Source organism: Rattus norvegicus, chromosome 5 (assembly GCF_021556685.1).
Source record: "Rattus norvegicus strain SHRSP/BbbUtx chromosome 5, alternate assembly SHRSP_T2T, whole genome shotgun sequence".
Classification (NCBI taxonomy): Eukaryota; Metazoa; Chordata; class Mammalia; order Rodentia; family Muridae; genus Rattus; species Rattus norvegicus.
The window spans coordinates 8,426,099-8,448,999 of record NC_141538.1 but is presented as its reverse complement, the minus strand read 5'-3'; the positions used below and the strand labels follow the sequence as shown (position 1 = coordinate 8,448,999).

Below are 22,901 nucleotides of genomic sequence, written 5' to 3'. Positions count from 1 at the left end.
AAGCCCACCAGCTAGACCAGAATAAGCAGCACTTAAAGACATTAGCACACTGCCATGGTACCTAATGTCTCAAGAATAGTCCCTGATCATTAACATTTTGAGTTCTTATGAGATTTACTGGGTTTTGATCTTATATATCTATTCCTATATTCTCAGACTAGAGAAATATAGTTTAGCTTAAGTTCTCTTAGACTTAGAATTTAAATTTTTATTTCTAAAGTACTCATAAAATTATTTGTCTAATGCTTTCTCCTTCACACTAATATTATAAAACTAAATGCTTTATAGAATATCGCTTTCCTGTTTTAGGATGGGTGCTCCAAATGTGGGGTTTGTCATGTGTCTTTGACAGTGTGCCAGAACTGGCTTCTCTCCCTCCATGCACGCTCTGTGTGTAAGAGTCTGTGAACAACGCTGGGAGTAAGGGTGGAGGCTGAGCTGAGGGCAGCCTAGACCCCTTGTCAGATTCTGTGGCCGCTGAAAACTGATGAAACATTTCTAGATCGGCAGCTGCTTGGAGGCATGCGGGACTGTGGGGCCCAGGTCCGTTGCTTGGAGCATCACAACTTACAGTGTGATGTAATGTACTTTGCATCGCTGGTGTAAGCCAGAGCAAGATGCTGTGTCCTTCGCACAAAGTGTCCCTTCATCTTTAATGTGGGCTAATGTGTGCCTGGTTGTCAGACTTGTTTAGGAAGCACTAGATATCATGTGCCGTAAATTCTCAACTGTCTGGGCAGTTAGCAGTGCTCCTTAGCAGTGCTCCTTCGGTGCCTGGTGCAAAGGGAAGCCTGTGTTCTCACAGAATGTACCCTTGACTATCTCTTTGAAATGCAAGGGATTCCACCCTTCCTCCACCTTAGCTCTCCAGCTCCTTAGTGATGTGTGTCCACGCCATTCACACTGTGCCTCTATCTAACTGGGTGATCTGGTTCAGTTGCCTAACTGACTAGGCCATTAGCAAACTCGTGCTTACCTTAGCTACTCACCTCTTCCCCTGTCCATTGGTACTAAGCTAACCCCCTCTTAAGTCACCAGCTTGGCAGCAGTTGTCTATCCTGTCCTCTTCAAAAGTCCTTTGCAGACAAGTCTAACGAGCCTCTGGACCTTTTTCCTATTCTTTGCTGCCCAAACCTGGCTTATCTAAGTAGTATTGAGTTTGAAATATGGTACTTAAAACCTTAGGTGCTCACAGTCGGAAACCAAAGACCATTAGCATGGTGTCTTGAACCTTCCAAAGCCGGTTTCCACCTATCCTCCCAGTTTAGTATCTACTATGTCCCCTAGTGTGGTCTCAACCTCAGTTGGACTAGACACCTCACTGCCCTGAGAGAATCCTGCTTCCCAGAAATGCTGCTGCCATTTGAGAAGAAATTGTTTTATTGGAAGACAACAGAAGTCAATAGTTTTTTCAAAAAAGAAAATAAAATGTCCAATAGTGGCTCATGCCTATAAACCAAAAATTTGGGAGGCTGAGTCAGGATTGTCATGAGTTAGGTGCCAGTCTGGGCTGCAGAGGGATTCCTTTTCTCAGAAGCAGACAGACACATAGCACAATTATGCAAGAGAAACAGACTCCAGATGTTTCCACATGGGCCAGTAGTGTCTTTATAAGGATGGCAGGCCCTTATGGACAGTCCCCAATTCTCAGCTCAAGGAATGATCTTGTTGTTTGGTCGTGGAGTGACTTGTGCTGTTTATTGCAATTTCTTTAAGCAAAGTTGATATTTGTTCTCTATCCCTGGGAATTTCTATGCCCAGAGCTTTATTCACCATCCACCCAAATAGAAATTTAGAAATTCATCTAGAAGACATGTCAGTGGAGCATTCTTTAGCCCATGCTAATGCTAACTAACACTGAGCAGCTTTTTCCAAAAGGCTCAGTGGAGAGTGCCCCCAGCAGCCGGCCACAGCCCTCCATTGCAGAACTGACCACGGGGCAGGGGAAGAGCTACACATGTTGTAGTTAAACATTCAGCCACCCAAATTCTCTCTGTTTATTCTTTCCCCTTCAATTTGTTTTTGCTCCAATTGTCTGGGACCCTTTGTTACTAATCTTTAGAGTATGGCAGGAAAAAAATCTTAACAGCCGGATCTACCGCCTGCCTCCTGGAGTGAGTTAAGTCCAAGATCTTTGGCAAATTCCAGTGGATTGATTCTGTGACCTTAGTGAATTAATTTAGTGACAGAAAATTACTTGGAAGTACTTTAATAACCTTATTTGAGAATTGAAATAATTTTAAGTAGGAATCCCTTTTATTTAAGGCTTTTCTTGGGATAAGGAATATTAGTAATCAGAGCCACCTAAGTTCTGCTTCAGTTCTTTCAGAAACTAAAATTAACACTCTTGAGCGGGCCGGTTTGCCTATGTTTAGATCCCTGCTCTGTGGGCGAGTGTGCAGAGGACTGGCTTCCCTCATTTCCTTGCTTGTTTTCGTTCTGTCTAATGATAAGTAGTGGGAAGGGGACTGGTGCACATAGCCACGGCCTTAAGAAAGTCCATTTGAACCAGAAGTCCTGAGAAACAGAAATGTGGACGTTCCGCCCTGACCATGTGATAAGGTCAAAACATAAGCAAAATGTTTGTATTTATATGTGTGCTAAGTATGTATGAAACTGTAAGTTAATTTTGTGTTTAATCTTGAGTCCTATCATTCTACACTTCATTCTACATATGCCAACATGGAAAACTTCTAAATCCTTCTGGTGGTGCTGGCATTTTGAATTAGGGAAACGAGCTGTACTGGAGATGTTTTCAGACCCCAACTGTGCTTCACTAACGGTCCACTAGGGGGCGTCACGACAGGACAGCTTTGTATCATTTCCTACAGACAGCAAGAGTTCCCCTAGGAGAAAGGACCCTTTGTTACTAATCCTAAGAGTACGGCAGGAATAAAAAGGTCTAATAACCGTCTACCACCTGACTTACTGGACTGAGTTAAGTCTAGTGCTTGTGCCTGAATTTCCCAGATTTAGACTGAAATGTGTAATCTCATTTGGTTTAATCAGAGATTTCTCGTCTTAGAGGGTAATACAGTAAGTTAGTTCTTCAGTCTTGCCCTTCTCACTTCTGACAGCCCACCTAGAATCTCCTTTCAGACTGAACCTTCCACACAAGCATAATTAGGAAATAGTTCAAGGATGGATGCCTGGCTCTCTCTGAATATATGAAGTAGGTAGGTAGCATGAGAAAATGCCCCAGTGTTTCCACTTAACCCTGCTGGTAGAGCATGACCTCAGGGCTCAGATCCCTGGCCAACCAATTCCAGTGACCCAGATCTCTGGGTTTGTCCAGGCATCCACATCCCCACCCAGAGAAGGCTCCCCACACTGGAATGCTGGCTGCTTCACTTGATGGATGTACCCTGACCATGAATCCCTTCTTTCCCTTTATGATATCTATCAGTTCTCTTAAAACCCAAGTTCATACCTGGTGGATGGAGTCCATTGTCTTAAAATTCTGAGGACAGAGGAAAGGGAGTCTCTGGTAATGATCACAGCAGTGCCAGCCCTGGATGAAGGCTGCTGCAATGGTTAACAAGAAAAGGCAATTACTGAGGAGCACTGAATGCTGCTGCCTCCACCCCTTACAGGACAAGGCACTTAGTGCGCATTCACATTTGCAGACAAAACCCTACTGGTCTGTGAAGCTTTCCAAGATCACACAAATGGTTTTTTACTGCTTGCATAAAATGTGAATTTCTTGCCTTTCCTTCAAATACCATAGTACTGGAATTTTTGAATATTAATGAGGTTTGGTTTCTTAGTGTTATTCTAAGCAATGAGGCTCAAAATAACACTTCCCAAATCAGTGTAACTGGGAAAATATTTGTAGTGTAAGTTACATAAACACATGGGTATTTTGAGGACAAGTGAAACTTAAAATTCAAAGCCTTGATTTTCCCACCTGCAAATTGTAATTAGCATACTGCCCCCTACTGATTTCTCAAGGACTTTTAAATGGGATGCTTCTAAGTTCTCACAGGCAAAGAAACATGAGGGATAATTAGCAAATCAGTTATTTTAAATACTTCTGTACAGATTTGTAGCAAAGTATTTTTAACCTGTATTCAAGCACTTTGGTTCATATTTGAAAGTTGTTTTCAGCTCTTAGTCCTAAAGTACTGAAGAAAAGAATTAGAATTGTGAAGTGTTTCTGCTGTCCCAGCATCCTCTGGGATTCTGGGAGAAATGGAGAAAGTATGTGAAACAACTGCTTAGCAGTGTGAGCCAAAGACTTCCCCAGTGCTCCCACTCTGGGTTTAGCCCAGAGTCTGGGCTAGTGCTGTGTGGAGAGCAGCAGGGAGGAATGGCAGCTATACATAGGACTGAGTACGGCAGGAACTGGAAGAAAGAAATAAGAAGCAACCCAGCCAAAAATAGATAGCGCTGAACCAAAACAGCCTACAAATACATCCTCAGGGAACCTCTGTCCATTCCCTGGCCTTTGTCTACTCTATGGCATTTAAACTGGCAGTCCTCACAACTCTCACCTTTCAATTGAGTCAGGTAGCACCATTACCCCTTCACTTGTGGATAGAGCAGCAGTCTTAAGGTAGATCAGGAAACTTCCTTCAGACCTTCAGGGAAGGCAGGTAGGCAGGTGATAGGACCCAGACCCTCAGCTGAGAGCGAGTATCAAGTCAGAACGTGTAGTCACCCCAGCTAAATGTTCAAAGCTCTTGTACAGTACATTTTCCTGTGACTCACTTGCAGTTTTTGCCCTGTGGTATAATGTAAAAAAATCTTCAAATGGGATTTTTTTTCTTTATTAGCATGGTAAGTTTAGCAATAACTGATTAACCCTAGCTAATATCCCCAGACAGTTTGCTCTATAAATTAGACATGCATATAAAATTCAAGCTTGAGGAATCGATGTCAATGTCTGGAATTGTACTGCAGAGCCTGGCTCTGGGCCTTCCTTCTGTTCTGTGACTCCCCGTGGTCTATAGCGGAGGTGGCTGGAATTCTGGAGAGTTGGTTGCATCCTTCAATACCCAGCTTCAGTCCTTCACTTCCTGGCTAATAGCAGCATCACCAGCTGAACCTGAGAGGGCAGCAGGTGGAAAGGGCTCTTCACATGGGCACACGGGCAGGGCCCTATAAGCGCTTGGCACAGAATTTTAGTCACCATGGGTTGAGTCTGTTTCCTTAGCTCCTGGGAAGTGTAAAAATCTTTATTCTGTTACATAAGCATCTTACGGCATAAGAATCCCAGACGACTCTGTAAAGCTTCTCTTTAAAAATCTTCATCATGGATTTTCAGAACTGCACAGTTTCAACCCGCTGACATTGTTGCCCAAGCATCCGAGTTTACAGAGGCAGCCTATTCTTACTTAGGTGGGGCTTTCTCGTGGGCTCCTCAGTATGCCAGCCATAGGTGGCTCTCCCTAGAAAAGCTAAAAAGTGGAAGGGGTGCTGAGTGGGCCGTGTCCTCATTGTCCTGACAGCCAAGCCTTGGGAGCATCAGTAGATTGTGAAACCTGTTGGTCCCTTTGAGACTTTGTTCTAATGCAAATGGGGACATGCTAGTACAGAAAATGGACCCAAGGCAAACAGACATGCATACCATGGCCTTAATCATTTCTCCTTACAAGGTGGTCCTACGCTGTGCTCATCTGTGTTTGAAGAGGACCACTCTTCTTTCTTCCATGCCAGTCTTTGGCTTTAATGTCCCTCCTTCCTTTGTTTTTCCACTGACCAGCCTGTAAATAGGGAATTGTCCTGTCTCACACTGGATGACCCACCCTGACCTGTGTGTGGGTCTTTCTCCCCACACCTCTTTCTGTGTGTCTGTCTATACCCTCCCCCCGCCTTGTGTGTGGTGTATGGTGTGTGTGTGTGTGTGTGTGTGTGTGTGTGTGTGTGTGTGTACACATTCCACAGCATACCAGTGCTCTTCTGGAGATAGACAACCTTGAATGTCTGTCCTCTCTCTCACCGTTGGATATGCCAGGCCGGCTGGCCTGTGAGCTTGTCAGGCTGCTTCAGTCTCTATCTTGCCATGGGAGTTCAGGGACTACAGTGTCTACTGAGCCCACCTACCCAAGAGTCATTTACTGTTTTTCAGATAAAGTCTTACTATAAGGCCTAGGTTGGCCTAAAGTTCAGTATCTTCAACCTCAGCCCTTGAGTGCTGAGACTCCAGAAAAGCACTAATACACCCAGCTAGTTTGTTTGTTTGTTTGTTTGGTTGGTTGGTTGGTTGATTGGTTGATTTATGGTTCAGCTCTAGAGTCTAAAAGGGCAAGTCCAGGGTATCCTTCTCCCCTGACTCTCCAAGTCACCGCTGCCCTCTTCTATAAGCTTTGTGGCAGAAAAGGAAAAGCTGTGTCTTCCTGCTTAGAACTGAGCTTGGCCACGGTTTGCTAGCTGGAGCCCTAGCTCCTAGCTCAAAGCCTGGCACCATGCATTGTTCTTTAGTGAGGAATGTGGCTCAGTAGTGAAGCATTTACCTAATGGAACTCCCAACACCACACACACACACACACACACACACACACACACACACACACACACACACTCACTCACTCATGCACACCTATACACATACACACACATCCATATACCCACATCCCCCCATACACATCCATATACCCACCCACAAACACACACACACATACATCCATACACACACACACACACACACACACACACACACACACACACCTTTACTGTTGTTCTGTTCCTAGCTGGATCATCAGCATTATTGTCTGTCATAGAGATTCCTTACCTATTAGTAAAGTGGTAGCATAAAGCTATATAAACTAAAAGTAATGAGGTATTGTTTGCAAATTCATTGGTGTTCTTTCAGCACAGAATGTATCCCTACCATTAAGAGAAAAATCATTATGGTTGTATATAGAACTTGCTTTAATCCTGGCTGTGTTCCTCAGAGAATAGCTTCCAAGAGGCATCTTGGCCTTCATGGGGAGCACTCAACCTTTGGAAACATTTTTCCTGTCAGTTTGGTGAAGCTGGCAACTAGTAAAGAGAGGAGAGACATGCTGTCAGCATCCTTCAGTGCCCTCTGAAACACTGCACTTTTTGTAGCCCTGAGTCTGAGACGTTCTGTGTTATAGCACCGGATCCCATACTGCTACTTACTGCAGCCACTTGGGGAATGTGCATCCATGGGTGCCAGCATAGCTGGTGGTAGACCGCCTGGGCGTCAGGAGAAAGCCTCCCAGACGGGAAAGCTTCCCAGATGGGAAAGCCTCCCAGACGGGTCTAGTATGTAGCAGAACTCGAGAACCACTGCTTTATAGCAAAAGGTGATGTCTATAATTCTGAAAGTTCTGTAAGACAGTCACAAGTGTTTATTTTTGTTTTGTTTTTAGCAGCACCTAACTAGCTCAGATACCATAGGTGTTTCACAAATTAATCCCTCAATTATACTTACCATGTGTTAAATAAAGAGTTTGTTTTAAAGACTTGCTGTAAACACATTGGAAAGCAGTGAAAAAATTGAATTATTTGCACTTGTGAATTGCAAAAGCTGATGGTCATGGAGCCTTTAGAACAGGGACAAAGATGGCAGGCATGTGCTTATGGCTTCTGGATGTGGTTCTGATCCCTGGTGCAGAGCCACGGTCTGCCCTTCAAGATCTGTCTATTTTGTGGATTCTGGGAAGGGGTGCAAGATAAAGGCTTTGGCAACAGCCTGCCACTCACTAGGCGAATGGCTGCAATTCTGAGTTCCTTATTCCATAGAGTTATTAAATAGAGAAGGGGCCCACGCCTGAGAGCCCTTGGCCCTCCTTTGATCATCTAGGGAGCAGTGGGGGGTTGGGAATCAGCATTTCCAAACCCATGCTCCTCTCTTAACGCACCACAGGACTGCCACAGACTCAAATACAACAGAAAAAGTGGCAAGTGTTTCTCACACAGAGTTTGTAATTTTTAATAGATAATAAGGTATGAACGCATGTTAAGCTATGTGAAAAGGTACAGCCATGACAACAAATAAATATTTAATGGGTCGATGACCAGGTGCTGGCAGCTGCAATAATAGAGTTGATTCATTATTGAGTCATTTACGAGAGACTTAGGCAAGGAGTGCGCCAGTGCGAGGACCTGTGTTGTGAGTGCTTGATGCTAAGGGGTGGTGAAGGAATGAGTATAAAGTATAACTCCTGGAGACCTCCTCTTGTATCACAAACAAGTCCATCAACATACAGAGGGAGGTTAAGTAATTGGCACTTGTGGGTTCTGGATTTCAAAGGCCAATATACTTTCCCAGCAGATGGAGTGTTAAGTCACACTTCCTGATCCCTCTGCAGATCAATCCCTAAAGTGTAAGCAAATGTTGGTATAATGTCTTCTGCCTTGGGCTAGATTCACCCATCCTTAACAGTGGGAAGACAAGTTAATGAAGCATTTATTTTTGCTGAATAACTTATGGTGTCATCATCAAGGTGTTCATCTGAAAAGCTGAGCTTTTATTAGCTTCTTGGTTGCAGGGCAACTGTAGGAGTCGTGTGCATGTGTGTCAAGTCTTAACTGCTGATGCTGTTCCAATCTAAGCCACTGCTGTAGCTCCCCAGTCATGTTTTAAAAGCTAGGCAGTGCAGTACTAGACAGATGTGACGCTCATGACACATGCTTTAGTCCCTCTTCTATATTTAAAGCAAACGTCGTGTCTTAGTTTAGTGGCAATGATGATGTACATTGTGTTAAGACTAAGAGTAGTTCCAGGCTCCAATGCTTTGGGGTTGTATTGCACAAGTATTCAAAGACCTTTCTGCCTCTGCCAGTGAGGACAGAGCCCTGGTTCTCATGCAGCTAGCTACATGAGCAGCAAGATCTGTCAACTGCATCTAAAAGAATTAATCAGTATATTCCTAGCAAATATACTTTATCTCTCAACTAAAGGTATTTTTGTAATAAAGATTGCTGTTATCAAATAGCACTTGTCTATTGCCAAAGTTATAAAGTTTGATCATTATATTTAAGCAGATATATATTTATATTAAACAGATACCTTCAAATCTGTAAAATCCGTGGTATTTAGCCATGTATTCTAATAGAGTGTAGTGTGTACACTTTGAGCATATTGGTGATTTATCCTATTAGTCTTCCTAACACAATTAGCTATATTTCTGGTGCTTTAAAAAGTTTTTGCCAAGGGCTGGGAAGATGGCTTGGTAGATAAAGTGCTTTTTTTTTTTTTTTCTTTAATCTTTATTAACTTGGGTATTTCTTATTTACATTTCGATTGTTATTCCCTTTCGAGGTTTCCTGGCCAACATCCCCCTAACCCCTCCCCCTCCCCTTCTCTATTGGTGTTCCCCTCCCCACCCTCCCCCCAACAATCACATTCACTGGGGGTTCAGTCTTGGCAGGACCAAGGGCTTCCCCTTCCACTGGTGCTCTTACTAGGCTATTCATTGCTACCTATGAGGTCAGAGTCCAGGGTCAGTCCATGTATAGTCTTTAGGTAGTGGTTTAGTCCCTGGAAGCTCTGGTTGGTTGGCATTGTTGTTCATAAGGGGTCTCAAGCCCCTTCAAGCTCTTTCAGTCCTTTCTCTAATTCCTTCAACTGGGGTCCTGTTCTCAGTTCAGTGGTTTAATGATGGCATTCGCCTATGTATTTGCTGTATTCTGGCTGTGTCTCTCAGGAGAGATCTACATCCGGTTCCTGTCGGCCTGCACTTCTTTGCTTCATCCATCTTATCTAGTTTGGTGGCTGTATATGTATGGGCCACATGTGGAGCAGGCTCTGAATGGGTGTTCCTTCTGTGTCTGTTTTCATCTTTGCCTCTCTATTCCCTGCCAAGGGTATTCTTGTTCCCCTTTTAAAGAAGGCGTGAAACATTCATATTTTGGTCATCCGTCTTGAGTTTCATTTGTTCTAGGCATCTAAGGTAATTCAAGCATTTGGGCTAATAGCCACTTATCAATGAGTGCATACCACGTGTGTTTTTCTGTGATTGGGTTACCTCACTCAGGATATTTTCCAGTTCCATTAATTTGCCTATAAATTTCATGAAGTCATTGTTTTTGATAGCTGAGTAATATTCCATTGTGTAGATGTACTACATTTTCTGTTTCCATTCCTCTGTTGAAGGGCATCTGGGTTCTTTCCAGCTTCTGGCTATTATAAATAAGGCTGCTATGAACATAGTGGAGCACGTGTCTTTTTTATATGTTGGGGCATCTTTTGGGTATATGCCCAAGAGCGGTATAGCTGGATCCTCAGGCAGTTCAGATAAAGTGCTTTTGGAGACCCAAGCTCAAAGGCCAGGTTTCACACATGTTTATAATCCCAGCACTGGGAAGATGGAGCCAAGTAGATCCCTGGACCTCACTGTCTGCCTAGCCTAGCCTTATTCGTGAGACTGAGGCCCCTGACACACACACGCACGCACACACACACATGCGCACTCGCACACACACACACACGCACACACACACACACATGCGCACGCGCACACACACACACACGCACACACACACACACATGCGCACGCGCACACACACATGCGCACTCGCACACACACACACACGCACACACACACACACATGCGCACGCGCACACACACACACACGCACACACACACACGCACACACACACGCACACACACACACACACACACACGCGCACACACACACACACACGCACACACACACACACACGCACACACACACATGCGCACGCGCACACACACACACACGCACACACACACACACACACGCACACACACACACACACACACGCACACACACACGCGCACACACACACACACACACACGCGCACACACACACACGCACACACACACACACGCACGCACACACACACACACGCACACACACACACGCACACACACACACACACACGCACACACACGCACACACACACACACACGCACGCACACACACACACACGCGCACACACACACACACACACACGCACACACACGCGCACACACACACACACACGCACACACACACACACACACGCACACACACACACACACACACGCACACACACACATGCGCACGCGCACACACACACACACACGCACACACACGCACACACACACACGCACACACACACACGCACACACACGCGCACACACACACACACACGCACACACACACGCGCACACACACACGCGCACACACACACACACGCACACACACACACACACGCGCACACACAGTCTTCACTTTGAGTCACTTTTCCAGGAACAGAGACTGAGGCCCCTGACACACACACACACGCACGCACACACACACACGCGCACACACACACACGCACACACACACACACACACACGCACACACACACACACGCACGCACACACACACATGCGCACGCGCACACACACACACACACGCACACACACACACACACGCGCACACACACACACACGCACACACAGTTTTCACTTTGAGTCACTTTTCCAGGAACAGAGACTGAGGCCTCCCAGGAATGCCACCAGGTTCCATGATAGTCTTGTAGAGAAGCGGGATGTTCTGCTGTGTTGTTGCCAGAGCTTGATAAAGGCCCTGGCAACAGCACAGCAGAACAAGCAAAAAGAAAAAAGGCATTTGCCACTGTTGGTATCTCTGTATGAAATCTTGGCTCAGTGGATTCTTGGTGGCACTCCTTTTTCCTCATGCCCCTCACCTCCTCTTCCTCTTCATTTTTTTCCTCCCTAAATTGTCTATCATGCTGTCATCTGGAATTCTGAAAATCCTTGGATTAATCAGGGCTATTAATCCATTTTCTACCATAATACAATTCATGATTCAGCTTTAAAATGAGTTTTGGCTCGTCTTTGAATATTCAACTGAGAGACAAATTCTTTGGATTTTTTTTTTCTGAAATTGTTCCTAGAATGGTCTGGCAAATACATACACACACACACACACACACACACACACACACAATGTAATGTGAAACCTTTTCCTCTTGAGAGAAATTAATTTTGTCCTTAGTGCCTGTGACCCTGAAGTAGCTCAGATCTGTGAAATATATTCTGAGTGTCTGACCTGCACCTCCACGGTGTGATGCCTCTCCAAATCTCAGAAGTCAGACATTGCCTGGTCCCACGTTTCTTCACAGTGTCTTTGGTTGCACCTAATTTGTCCTGACACCGCAGCTGCAGGCCCCATGTTGCCCAGGCTGTCATTAAGAGCACCAAGAGCAATCTGGACAGCGGGCAGAAGTTGGAAGTTAATCTGGTGTAAATGTGACTTTCAAAGATTCCTCAAGCTGTGGCGTGCCGTGCCCCTGTCCTCAGGCTATGGGGTGCCGTGCCCCTGTCCTCAGGCTGTGGGGTGCCGTGCCCCTGTGCGGCCACATGCCCCTGTCAGGAAGGCCCTGCTCAGAGTAAAGGGACCTTTCCAGTTCCTTGCCGAGGGCCCAGAGCTCCACAAGGGAGCCCTGAGGAGCTGGGCAGCAGTAAAGTGGGTGCCAGTGTCCATTCAGTCAGGCTCGCTTGCCTGCCTTCCTTCCTTTCAATCAGTCACTGTCCTTAGCTGCCAGCAAGTTGTGCATTAGAGGCTTGTGATAAAATTAATCACAGATTATTGAGATTCTGTCTTTACACTTTACATTGTGAGCCAATTATTAAAGAGTTTTCATTTTCACAGATGAGTGTGGGGTTAGGGGAGGCAGACATACACTAAACAGACTTAGTATCTTTCTAACTCTAAACACACCGAGCTCCCTTGTTTCAAATAAGAGTTGTTGCTATTGTGACCACTGTGACTTCTCTAGTGAAGCATTAGTTTGTTCCTGTTTTTTATTTTATATTTTTTAGACATATGAACTAGAAGATAGACAACAGTTGTCTTAATTTAAGTCAGAATCTAGCAAGCCTTATCAGCTACCAAGGGCATCAGCCAGCTAAGAAATCCAAGCAGCCATACTGCCTGAAAGACCCATCTAGATTCTGTGGACTTAACTGGCCAGTGGCTTCTGAGTGGCCCCTTTGAGATCAGACACGGAGGACATGCTCGGGTTCATACCTGAAGTCACTTAGGTGTGAGGCTCCGATTTGCCTTGTATGTACCTATAATGACTCTTTGAGACAAAGGTAAAGATCATGAACCTCAGCTTGAACTGACTGGTGTCATGGCAACTAGAACTTCACCTTTTGCTGGTCTCCACCTTGCACATGCTACAACATTTGTGCACATTAATAATTCATTGCAAAGTGCCAGATTTCTTTGTGCTGTCAAGCTGTGTCAAGGACAGACTACACCGTGCTATCTCAGATGCCATCTAGTAGGATATTGAGGGCAAAAGCTATTAGCAAGGAAAACCAGTTTCGGCTTATTTTGGAGAAAGCCGTGTTTTCTAGTCACCCTTTGCAGTAGTTCTTCTGCAGAGTTTATTTAATACTTCCTCATGCCCCAGGTGAGTTTGCTTGTGGCCAGCTGTCATCGCCCATATCTATTCAGGCAGCAAGGAAGTGGTTAACAACCTCAGTGTGCAGTCACATGTCCTGGACTTGAGCAGGGAGAGGAAGGAGCACAGGCTTCAGAGACAGCAGAATGACCCTCATGTGGGTTCGATTGCCTCAGAGGGTTCGTTGTCCCTGCTTAGCAAAGGGTCAGGCCTGGTAAGAGTTTTATGCAAGGGACAGGAAACCTGCAGGCTGACTGTGTGGCCTCAGGTGTCTTCACCTCTTAGTGTCAACCACGGCATGATTGTATGGGCATCACCAGGAGCTGCTATAGTGATTTCTAGCTTCACCTGCAATTGGACACTTTCTAAACAAAAAGACACAAAAGCCTATTCCATTCCCCTCATGCAAAGGTCTGCCTGATAGATGAAGAAAGCATATACTTTAAACTGAACATTGGCCCAATGCTACTTTAAAGGTTCAGATCCTCACAAAGCACTCCTCCCATATTGTACTACTAGCCACTTGAATAATTCTCTCCTATTGTGTGTTTGTAGTGCACACATAAAGACTTTAATTATATGGCCATATTTGGATTTTTTTATTTTTGCCTTCTTCCCTTAAACACAAAGTAGCTTCACTTTCCAGACAACATTGCAGGTGGGTGGGATGGACCAGGGACATCAGAGCAAAATTAGACCCAAATCATATTGTTTTTATACTGTGTAGTAACTGTCTTGTGTGCAAGGTAAACTTTTAACTGGCTTACATTTGATGAACAGGTAAATGTAGAATTCTGCTCAAAGACAGGAGTGTAGGAATGGACCAACTCCTGTCTCACTAATGACTGCTTGGCCAGGTCATTATATTATATTATACTATTTGCACCTGCGAATAGTAGGTGTAGAGGAAAGACGTATTACTTGGACACATTGATGTCACCAGACTCCTTTCTGAAGGGAGGAAGGAACATTAATCAGTTTTAGAATTTTGCTTCAAAATTACAGTTGAAACCTAGGTAGGAACATGTCAATATGCTGTCACCTGCCTTTGTTCTGTGTGTGTGTGTGGGGGGGTCTGGGTAGTTACTTACCTGTAGACAGGACCCTAGCTCATGGTCCTTGTCTGGATCTCACCTGCCCTGGTGTATAGGTTTTCAGTCACCCGCCTACCACAGCCACTTCAACAAGAGGATCAGATTGAGATCTTGCTGGTGTTTTAGACTGTGTGCAGTTTCTTAGCATATAATGTCAAGTCCCTGTACCTGCCCTACAGTAAGAACTTCTAAAACAAAAAGTTAAAAAGGCACTAAATTTATCCCTGTCTTTCAACACTAGGCAAACTTAATATAGACAACCCCTTTAGCTCAGAATGGTCTGACTTAGGCTCCTTTTACTTTTGATGATTTGAAATGATAATATGTTCAGGAGGAACTGTACCTTGAATTCTGATCTTTCTAATTGCTCCGCTCTTGTGCCCAGGTGACACAAGTGCTCTGAGCACACTTGAAATGGGCTAAGAGAAGCTGGAGTGCGCAGTAGGTATGGTATAGCAGATGTCCTTTCTCCTCACAGTGAGTTTATTGGTAGACTCATAAAGCCTTGGAAATGACCTCAGGTGAACATGAAGAATAAATTCTCCTGGAGCTGGGGAGTTGCCTAGAGCTTGCTGTACAAGCGCAAAGTTTGGGTTTGGGTCCCCAGCACCCGCATAAAGGCCAGCTAAGGTGGTGGGAATCTGTTGCTGGTGGGTAGAGACGGATGGATGGAGTTCGCCATTCAGTCTGTTCACCCTCAGTAAGTCTAGGTTCAGTAAGAGGCCCTGTCTCGAACACTAACATGAAAAGCAATAGAGGAAGACACCTGATGTTGACCTCCGGCCTCTGTGTGCCTCAGCCACCCCTTCACTGCCCCGCCCCCCCCAGAAAACAGTCACACACATACAACGTTTTTAAACTAGCAAAGCTGAACTACAAGCTTAGGGTTTTTACCTACTTTATAGCTACTAATCTTAACTAGATGTTTAGAAGATGTAGCACTCTTAAGACTTAAGACTTTTTACTTTAGTTTGGAATGTATGTGCTCCTCTGCAAACTACTTTATTTCAGCTCTGTGACGTAACCACCACATTTAAGGTTTAAAGCCTATAGATGACTTGAAGTACCAGTTCTTCTGAGGTATCAGGCTGACCACAGTAGTGTTAGAATCATAACTGCCCTGTCCCTATTTATAAAGAAACACAATGGAACCAAAATGCTATTTCTGACAGCAGTTTTGTGCTGGCCCTGTCCTGTATAAGAGGGTTGACCCTTGTATTCACAAGACTGACTGATATATATGTCTCTGAGCTTATCTGGGACAGTCAGACAAGTAACTGTAAAACAAGCAGAGTCAAAATACTAAAATCTATAATGATATGCTAAGGTGAGTGATATGCATTATAACCGAGAGACTTAGCTATGTTAAGCTGCTCTAGAATACTTCTAGACAGCATGACCTGGCTGTACCTGAGTGATATGCATGCTATAGAGTGCTCTGGCTTCAATCTCTGATATCACATACACGAAGGCAAAAATATCTTCAAGAAAGAATTAGCTGGGTTTTTAAAATCAGTAAAGACATCATTAGAGATTCCAGTGATATGAAGTATTTAAAACTCATTTTAAAACTAGATAAACAAGTAATTAATATTATACTTTAATTAATATTATAGTTTACGGGGGCAACTGAAAACGAGTTTGGCGTGGGTTCCAAAGCGGAATGGGGTGCTCTGTGACAGCCCAAGAGGCAGGCTAGGGAAGACCTTGAGAAGCTTGACGAACACTCATCTGGCAACTGTTCCACGAAGTCAAGCGTGGAAAACTTCAAAATTAATTGCACCACTGTGTTTGATCTTGTACACACGATTATCCAAACACTGGAAATCCATGCTCTGACTTGATACCTTAGCCAGGAAAGTGTCTGAAGTGGAGCACAGCTCTTCTTCAGGTAGGCTGTGTAGTGTTTTGTCTATAGCTTCGTGAATCGTGGGCCCAGCGCTGGCAGTGGACCATAGCTCAACAGCAGACAGATCACTCTCCTCCGCCTTCTTTTAAGAAGCAGGTTATAAAACTGTTGGGAGCCTGGCGGGACGGTTTATAGATCATTTTAAGAAATTCAAAGGATTTTTGTTTAAATAAAGCCTTGTGTCTTGAAGATAAAAGTTTAGTAAGAAGTCCGTGTTGCCCCTGACTTTGCCCCCCTGAGTGGGTGAACTTGGACTGTGACCTCAGAGAACCCTGGGTGCCTAGCAGTACCACACTCACACCCTGGCACTAATTGTTCACTGAAATGGTGTTCTGCACTTTATACGTTTTATGTTCTAAAATACCTCACCTCCTGCTAGTCTACTTTGACTATAAACCCCGGGTGCTAACACACAGTACAAGGATGGCTCTTCATTCACGGGAGTGTCACCATGGAAACATTGCCATGAAGAAACCAACACTATGGGGCACCTGCTGGTAGATAGGCTGGCAGTCAGTCTCTCACAGACTAGAACACAGCTGAGCCATGGCATGAGTGGAAAAGCTCAGATTCGCCAGCCACTGTTGCTCAGACGGTGATAAAAAGCCTTCTCCTAATGACTTTCTTTTCATCTGTGGACTCTGAACGCTCTTGGGTTACAGCCTTGTTGGTCACGGCTCATAATAGGCCTTGCAGAGCAATGATACGGTGCTAGGTTAGCCAGACACTTAAATGAGCGTCTCTATTGATAGATGTAGGATGTTTCTAAATGAACTGGGAAATGCAATTTTTACGGCTCAGAGACTGTTCTGTGATCCTAGGTTTTAGAGGAGATGTTGACATGTCAGTTCTAAAGCCTGCATCTTCTTTCAGACCACTAAGGCCTTTCTTCCAACGATGCTGGAGATTAATCATGGCCATATTGTGACGGTGGCGAGCTCCCTGGGACTGTTCAGCACTGCTGGAGTTGAGGTTTGTCAGTTCAAAAGCACATCGAAAAAAGACCAGCTACCACACCTTCCTGTCAGCTCATGGTGCTTCCCTCTGACCCAGGACCAGCTCTGGAGGAGAACAGCCCAGTCCTCACAGAGCAGTTTTCCTTAGCAGCCTTGATGGCGGTTAAGGCCTAGGGTCAAGATGGCCCATAGAGCGAAGACAGAGAAGTAAGGGCTCACATTCTGTTTTAGTCAACCGGCCAAAAGTGAGCTGCCTGCTGCGAGCTCATTAGTGAGCTCGTGGCCAGTGGCAGGTCTGAGTTTCTTAACCCTTTCTTAACTGTGTCCAAATTATACAACATTGTTCTTTAAGGCTTGGCTTCCAGAAGCCTAGAAAGTTGAAAACATCACTTCTTGCAAATATGTAAATATTTTCATATCATATGCTCTTAAGTTTTAGTTTAAGTTCAGAAGATGTGGTACTATTGCCATTTTAACTTCAGATCAGTTAGACTTGTCTTTGTTCTTCTTGCATTAATGTAAACAAACAGGTTTTTCAGTCTCTGCTGCTAAACAAGAGACATTTGTAAACTTTCCAGGCACTTCAAAGGGAAGCTCACTGCATTTTTTTCATTTCAGTCTTTTAGCTGTCATAGAACCCTCTTCAGTGACTTCCCCCAAAGAAACATGATACTTGGTTGATGTGGTAAAAAGTATTCTTCTGTTTCTGTTGTAGCCTGGAAAATGTTGTTTCCGCTCTGAACCACTTTAGGTAGATATCCGTCCTTTAAGACAGCTTCCTTCCCTCTGCCTTGTTACCTCCAACCTTTTGTAATGAACACCTAGCCAAACAGGACCAGGAAGCTGCAGATTGGACGGAACGTTTTTACAGAGACTCACCCTTTCTGTTCTCTCCTCTCTTGCTCAGGATTACTGTGCCAGTAAGTTTGGAGTTGTGGGTTTTCATGAATCTCTGAGTCATGAACTGAAGGCTGCTGAAAAGGATGGAATTAAAACAACTTTGGTTTGCCCTTACCTTGTAGACACGGGCATGTTCAGGGGCTGCCGAATCAGGTCAGTGGGTGCCCATCTTCTTACCAATACAACAGAGTAATGTCAGTGTTGTTATTTAAATCTCAGATATTAATATCATATATGAGTTATTAATACTATCAGAATATCAGCCGCACCTGTGGGGAAAGAACACCAATGTTAGGGTTTTGAATCTCAGCTCGGACAGAAAATACTAAGACACCATGGTTCCACGTGGAAGGTTTAATGAGAGAAGAGTAGAAGAGTGGAAAGGCGCCGGCCATGGGCACGTGGAGCGGGGGAAGGGAGGGAGAACAGAGAAGAACAAAGAGCAAGAGGGGTAAGAGAGGGTAGGAGGGAGTAAGAGGAGGAGGAGGAGGAGGGGGCAAGCAGCCCCTTTTATAGTGTCAGGCACAGCTGGCTGTTGCCAGGCAACTGTGGGGCGGAGCATACCTAGCTGCTGCCAGGTAGCTGTGGGGATGGAGCTTAGACAGAATCCCAACAGTCAGGACAATGTGTGGAGTTCATCTCCAGTCAGCCGTCTTGTACTTGAGTTTTCAGTAGAGCCTTGGCTAAGGCCATCTATTGTGTAGCACACATTTGGAGTCACATAGCACTTCTCCAAGGGCAGGGGCTACGAAGTGAGACCTAGCTAAAAGAGAAGGAAGGGCAGCTAACCTGGAGTTCTCTAGTTCAGGTTTGTACAGAAGCTGTGTAAGATCACAAGTGAGGGTTTGATTCGAACGTACTGGGATTATGTGAGACTATCAGACAGAATGGGTTTCTCTCCATCTTCAAGGGGACCTACAAATGTCCAGGATTCCTCTTAGTCTGTCAAGGTCCTTTGACTTCTCTACTATTATGATGGCTGCAGGGGAGAAGTCCTTAATATGACTTTAATCTGGCTATGAAACAATGTCACCCGCACAAAGGATTAACATGTCTTCTTAAAAAGACTAAATGTTGTGCTCCAGATTTGAAAGCTTTTTTTTTTCTAGAAAGTGTATATAGCTAAGTTCAACTTGATTAAGACAAACCCATTTAGATTTACTAACAATGAAGTGGTATCCCCCTCAGACTTGGGAAGGAGGCATATGGGAATCTAAATACCTCAGCACTGGGTTTTAGGAGGAACCCGACTGTGACTCAGCAGGGACACTTGTGAAGGCTGTGACTGGAGAGCTTTGCTTGCGTGAATTCGCAAGGACATTGCAAAGGACAATGATCTGGACAGCCCCCTGTTTGCTGGGGACTGCTCTTTAGACTCAGTGAGCAGAATAAGGGATGGAGAACGGTGTGAGTCATTCCATTCTCCAGCTGGCGCTAAGTCTAGACTAGACATCCGCTCTAGGGCCTGGGATGTGGCTCAGATCTGGGGCATGTGCTTAGCATGTGCAAGGCCTGGGTTTGATTCCCAGCTCCAACAGGAAAATGAAATCCTTGGCGAACACCTGTGTGACTGTGGTGTTTGTTTAGGTCTGTGTTGCTGGGGTCCTGGTGTCCTCTTAGCACAGTGGTCAGGGCAAAGGCTCTGAAGAGCAGTGAGAAGGAAGAAGATGTCTCATGTTATGTGTGTAGCACGGGACTCAGTGAATTAGAATGTAGTCCTTTGCCTCAGAGATGCCTTAGAATACAGCTTGACTTCCTCAGCCAGCCTCGTGAGTCTCACACTCGGAAAGGCTACTTGTTTGTGTATACACCGTCTCAGCCACACCTAATACAAAAAGCAGCATCGCTTGCTAGAGCTTAATGATTGAAATAACAAGTGCCTTTCTAGTCAAGGAAAAAAATCAGAATAATTTGAAGTTTATCTTATAAGGCATCTCACCAACCTGATCTCATTTTACAGAAGAGCCACCTAGTTTTGCTTACTTATCTCCTAACTTATTTACTAGATGGTACAAGTGGAGTTTGTTTATAATAGGAAAATGTGAGACAACACAAAAATACCAAGAAAGAAGTAAAGTGTTCCAGAAAATCTTGTCCCTCAGTTAATGTCACAGTATTTCGGAGTATTGTCATCCTTCTTTACTGTGTTAATTCTGTAAATTTTCAGAAAAGAAATCGAGCCCTTTTTGCCCCCTTTGAAGCCCGATTACTGTGTGAAGCAGGCCATGAAGGCCATCCTCACTGACCAGCCCATGATCTGCACCCCTCGTCTCATGTACATCGTGACATTCATGAAGAGGTAACAGAGAACCCTGCCCTGCCCGCCCCAGCCCCGGTGAACGAACGTGTGGCCTGCCATGTGCTAACTGTTCTTTCCTTTGCAGCATCCTTCCCTTCGAAGCAGTCGTGTGCATGTATCGATTTCTAGGAGCAGACAAGTGTATGTACCCCTTTATTGCTCAGAGAAAACAAGCCACAAACAATAATGAAGCAAAAAATGGAATCTAAAGTGCTTTTGTACGGAGTGCCGTTTCTGTCAGGATGGTTGGTCCGTGTGCATCAGCAGTACTGAACGTCTGGATTCGAACCCCATGCCGACTGTTTTTCTAATCAACTTTTTAAAAAATAATAAAGTGTAAATTAACTGACTAGTGTGCTTGAAAACTGTGAGCTTGGGTTTTTGCCAGTGGGGTCTTTTTTAGACAGGGCCCTAAACATGAGTCCAATATTTAGACAACACTATGTGACATCATTATTTTTTTAATGAACAGAGTCTAGAAATGATGACTACCGTGTATTTCATGTGCTTAGTCTTCTGGGTCCCCACAGGATTGATTCATTCATTACCGTGGAAACCCAGTCGGCACCTTGTGCATTCAAGGACCGACGGTGTGGCCTGTTGTGTTGTGTTGTCGCTTCTTCTCATCACGTCTGGGGGTCTGGATTTTTTGATGTCAGTTTGAGATCAGTGCAGTCTGACCATCACAGTGAAGGCCATGGGTCTCTTTCTTAAACTTACAGACTAAATAGTTGGTGATTTTTAAATTCAATCTCTGAAATACTAGATTACATGTTTAGAGACCTGGTTAATCCAAATGGTTATACATTTTCTACCTGTGAATTTTGCTGCATATAGAAAGTGCCCTTTCCTCACGGAGCTGCAAACTCATGTTTAAGGGAGGAGAGAGGACCTTGTCTACCGAACACAGCAGCTCTACAAAGATAATGGGAATTTCTGCATTAAAAAGTCCCCACATTCGTGCCAGCTTTGATTAGTGTGGGGGACGGATCTTGTATGGAGTATTGTGAAGGGTGTAAAGATTCCTTGAAAGGTATATTCACATTGTAGAACAGCAAATGACATTTTTACAGTATTTTTTTGTAAAGCAAACTATTTTGTGCCTTGAATTTGGTATATGTGTATTAGTGAAACATTGTAAAGTGAATTTCTACCTCTGTATCTGCGTGTGTACCATCCTCTTGTAAATTACTATGAACATTATGTGATTGCTTCTGTTTGTTTGTTTTAGGATGTCTTGTTTAAACGGTGACCAATGTTTAAGGCTATTCAAAGAAGCCAACTTTACTAATCAGGAAGTTTTCTAAAGAACTGATTAAATACTTACATAACTGACTGTGTGGTTATTAGCTGTCGACCACATTATAAGGAAAAGCATTGTGAGGTTTTCCCCTGCCTATCTTACTCTGGTTACTCAAAGAAGTGTTTGAATGGGGTAACACTTAGGGTGGGTTTCATGTAGTCCAATCTCCAGTCTCACCAGCTGCCCACACTAGGTACTTCACCAAGAGCTTGTTAGAAATGGGAAGAGAGAACAACCCCATTGCCTGTGTTAGTGTGGGTGTCGCTGTCACCCGTTGCCTGTGTTAGTGTGGGTGCCTCTGTTCAGGGACCCCACATTCTGGAAGGGGCCTGGCTCACTGCTGATCTTTATTGTGCATTTGGACTTCTCATTAGGTATGACAACCAACCACGCCTTGAGGCAGTCTAACACTAAATTTATGAACTGCTGCTTGATTCTCACGTATGAAGCAGTGTTCTAACAGTGCTGGGTGGGACAGCTGTTTTCAAGTTATCTAGGTCTTTTCCCATTTAGGCTAGGAAAACCATCCTGGAGAAGTCTGTTCATTTAATAGCCCGTTTCATCAGCCTTAAAGCCAACAAGAATCCTCATTACATTTAATTTTGTTCTCATGTGTTAGAGTCTAATCTGTTTCTATTTTCGTTTGGTTTGGCCCTTATAAAGTGGTCCATCTCCAAGTTCAATAAACCTAATTTGTTTAACTTTTTGTCTTTTATTTCCATGTTCTAGCCTAGTTAATTGCTTCTGGGCTCCCTTGAACTGTCCACCTGTCTTCCCCAGGATTATGTTCAGTTTGAAAGGGGTTAGTGTTGAGACGGGCTGAGAACTGCAGAGTTCCACATACTGTCCATCCTCTCCTGTCAAAATAGTCAAGTTGCCTAGTGTGCATTTGTGCATCTCTGTTGTACTTGCACAACATGGACTCACTTGAACTCAGCCTCCATACTTGGCGTTGATCACTGTGGTGACTGCAAGGCTATTTCTCTGGCTGGTGGATCATCTGTAACCCCCTGTCCTCTCCCCAGCTTGCACCTTGACAGTAATGCTGACTCTTGTGTTCTCTTTCCTGGCTGGTT

The 22,901-nt window shown here is 44.5% G+C and overlaps 1 protein-coding gene across 3 annotated transcripts in view; it reads left to right on the top strand.

The window, feature by feature from the left end:
* The window catches only part of Rdh10 (retinol dehydrogenase 10), a 28,851-nt gene extending 6,325 nt beyond the window's left edge, over positions 1-22,526 (top strand). For 2 of the 3 annotated variants that reach the window (XM_087549581.1, XM_087549580.1), the window contains exons 3-6: positions 17,241-17,339; positions 18,231-18,376; positions 20,391-20,522; positions 20,608-22,526. In XM_087549581.1, the coding sequence (XP_087405707.1) occupies positions 17,241-17,339; positions 18,231-18,376; positions 20,391-20,522; positions 20,608-20,731 (501 nt within the window). In that variant the 3' untranslated portion in view covers positions 20,732-22,526. 3 annotated transcript variants of the gene reach the window in all.
* The last annotated feature ends 375 nt before the right edge of the window (positions 22,527-22,901 follow it).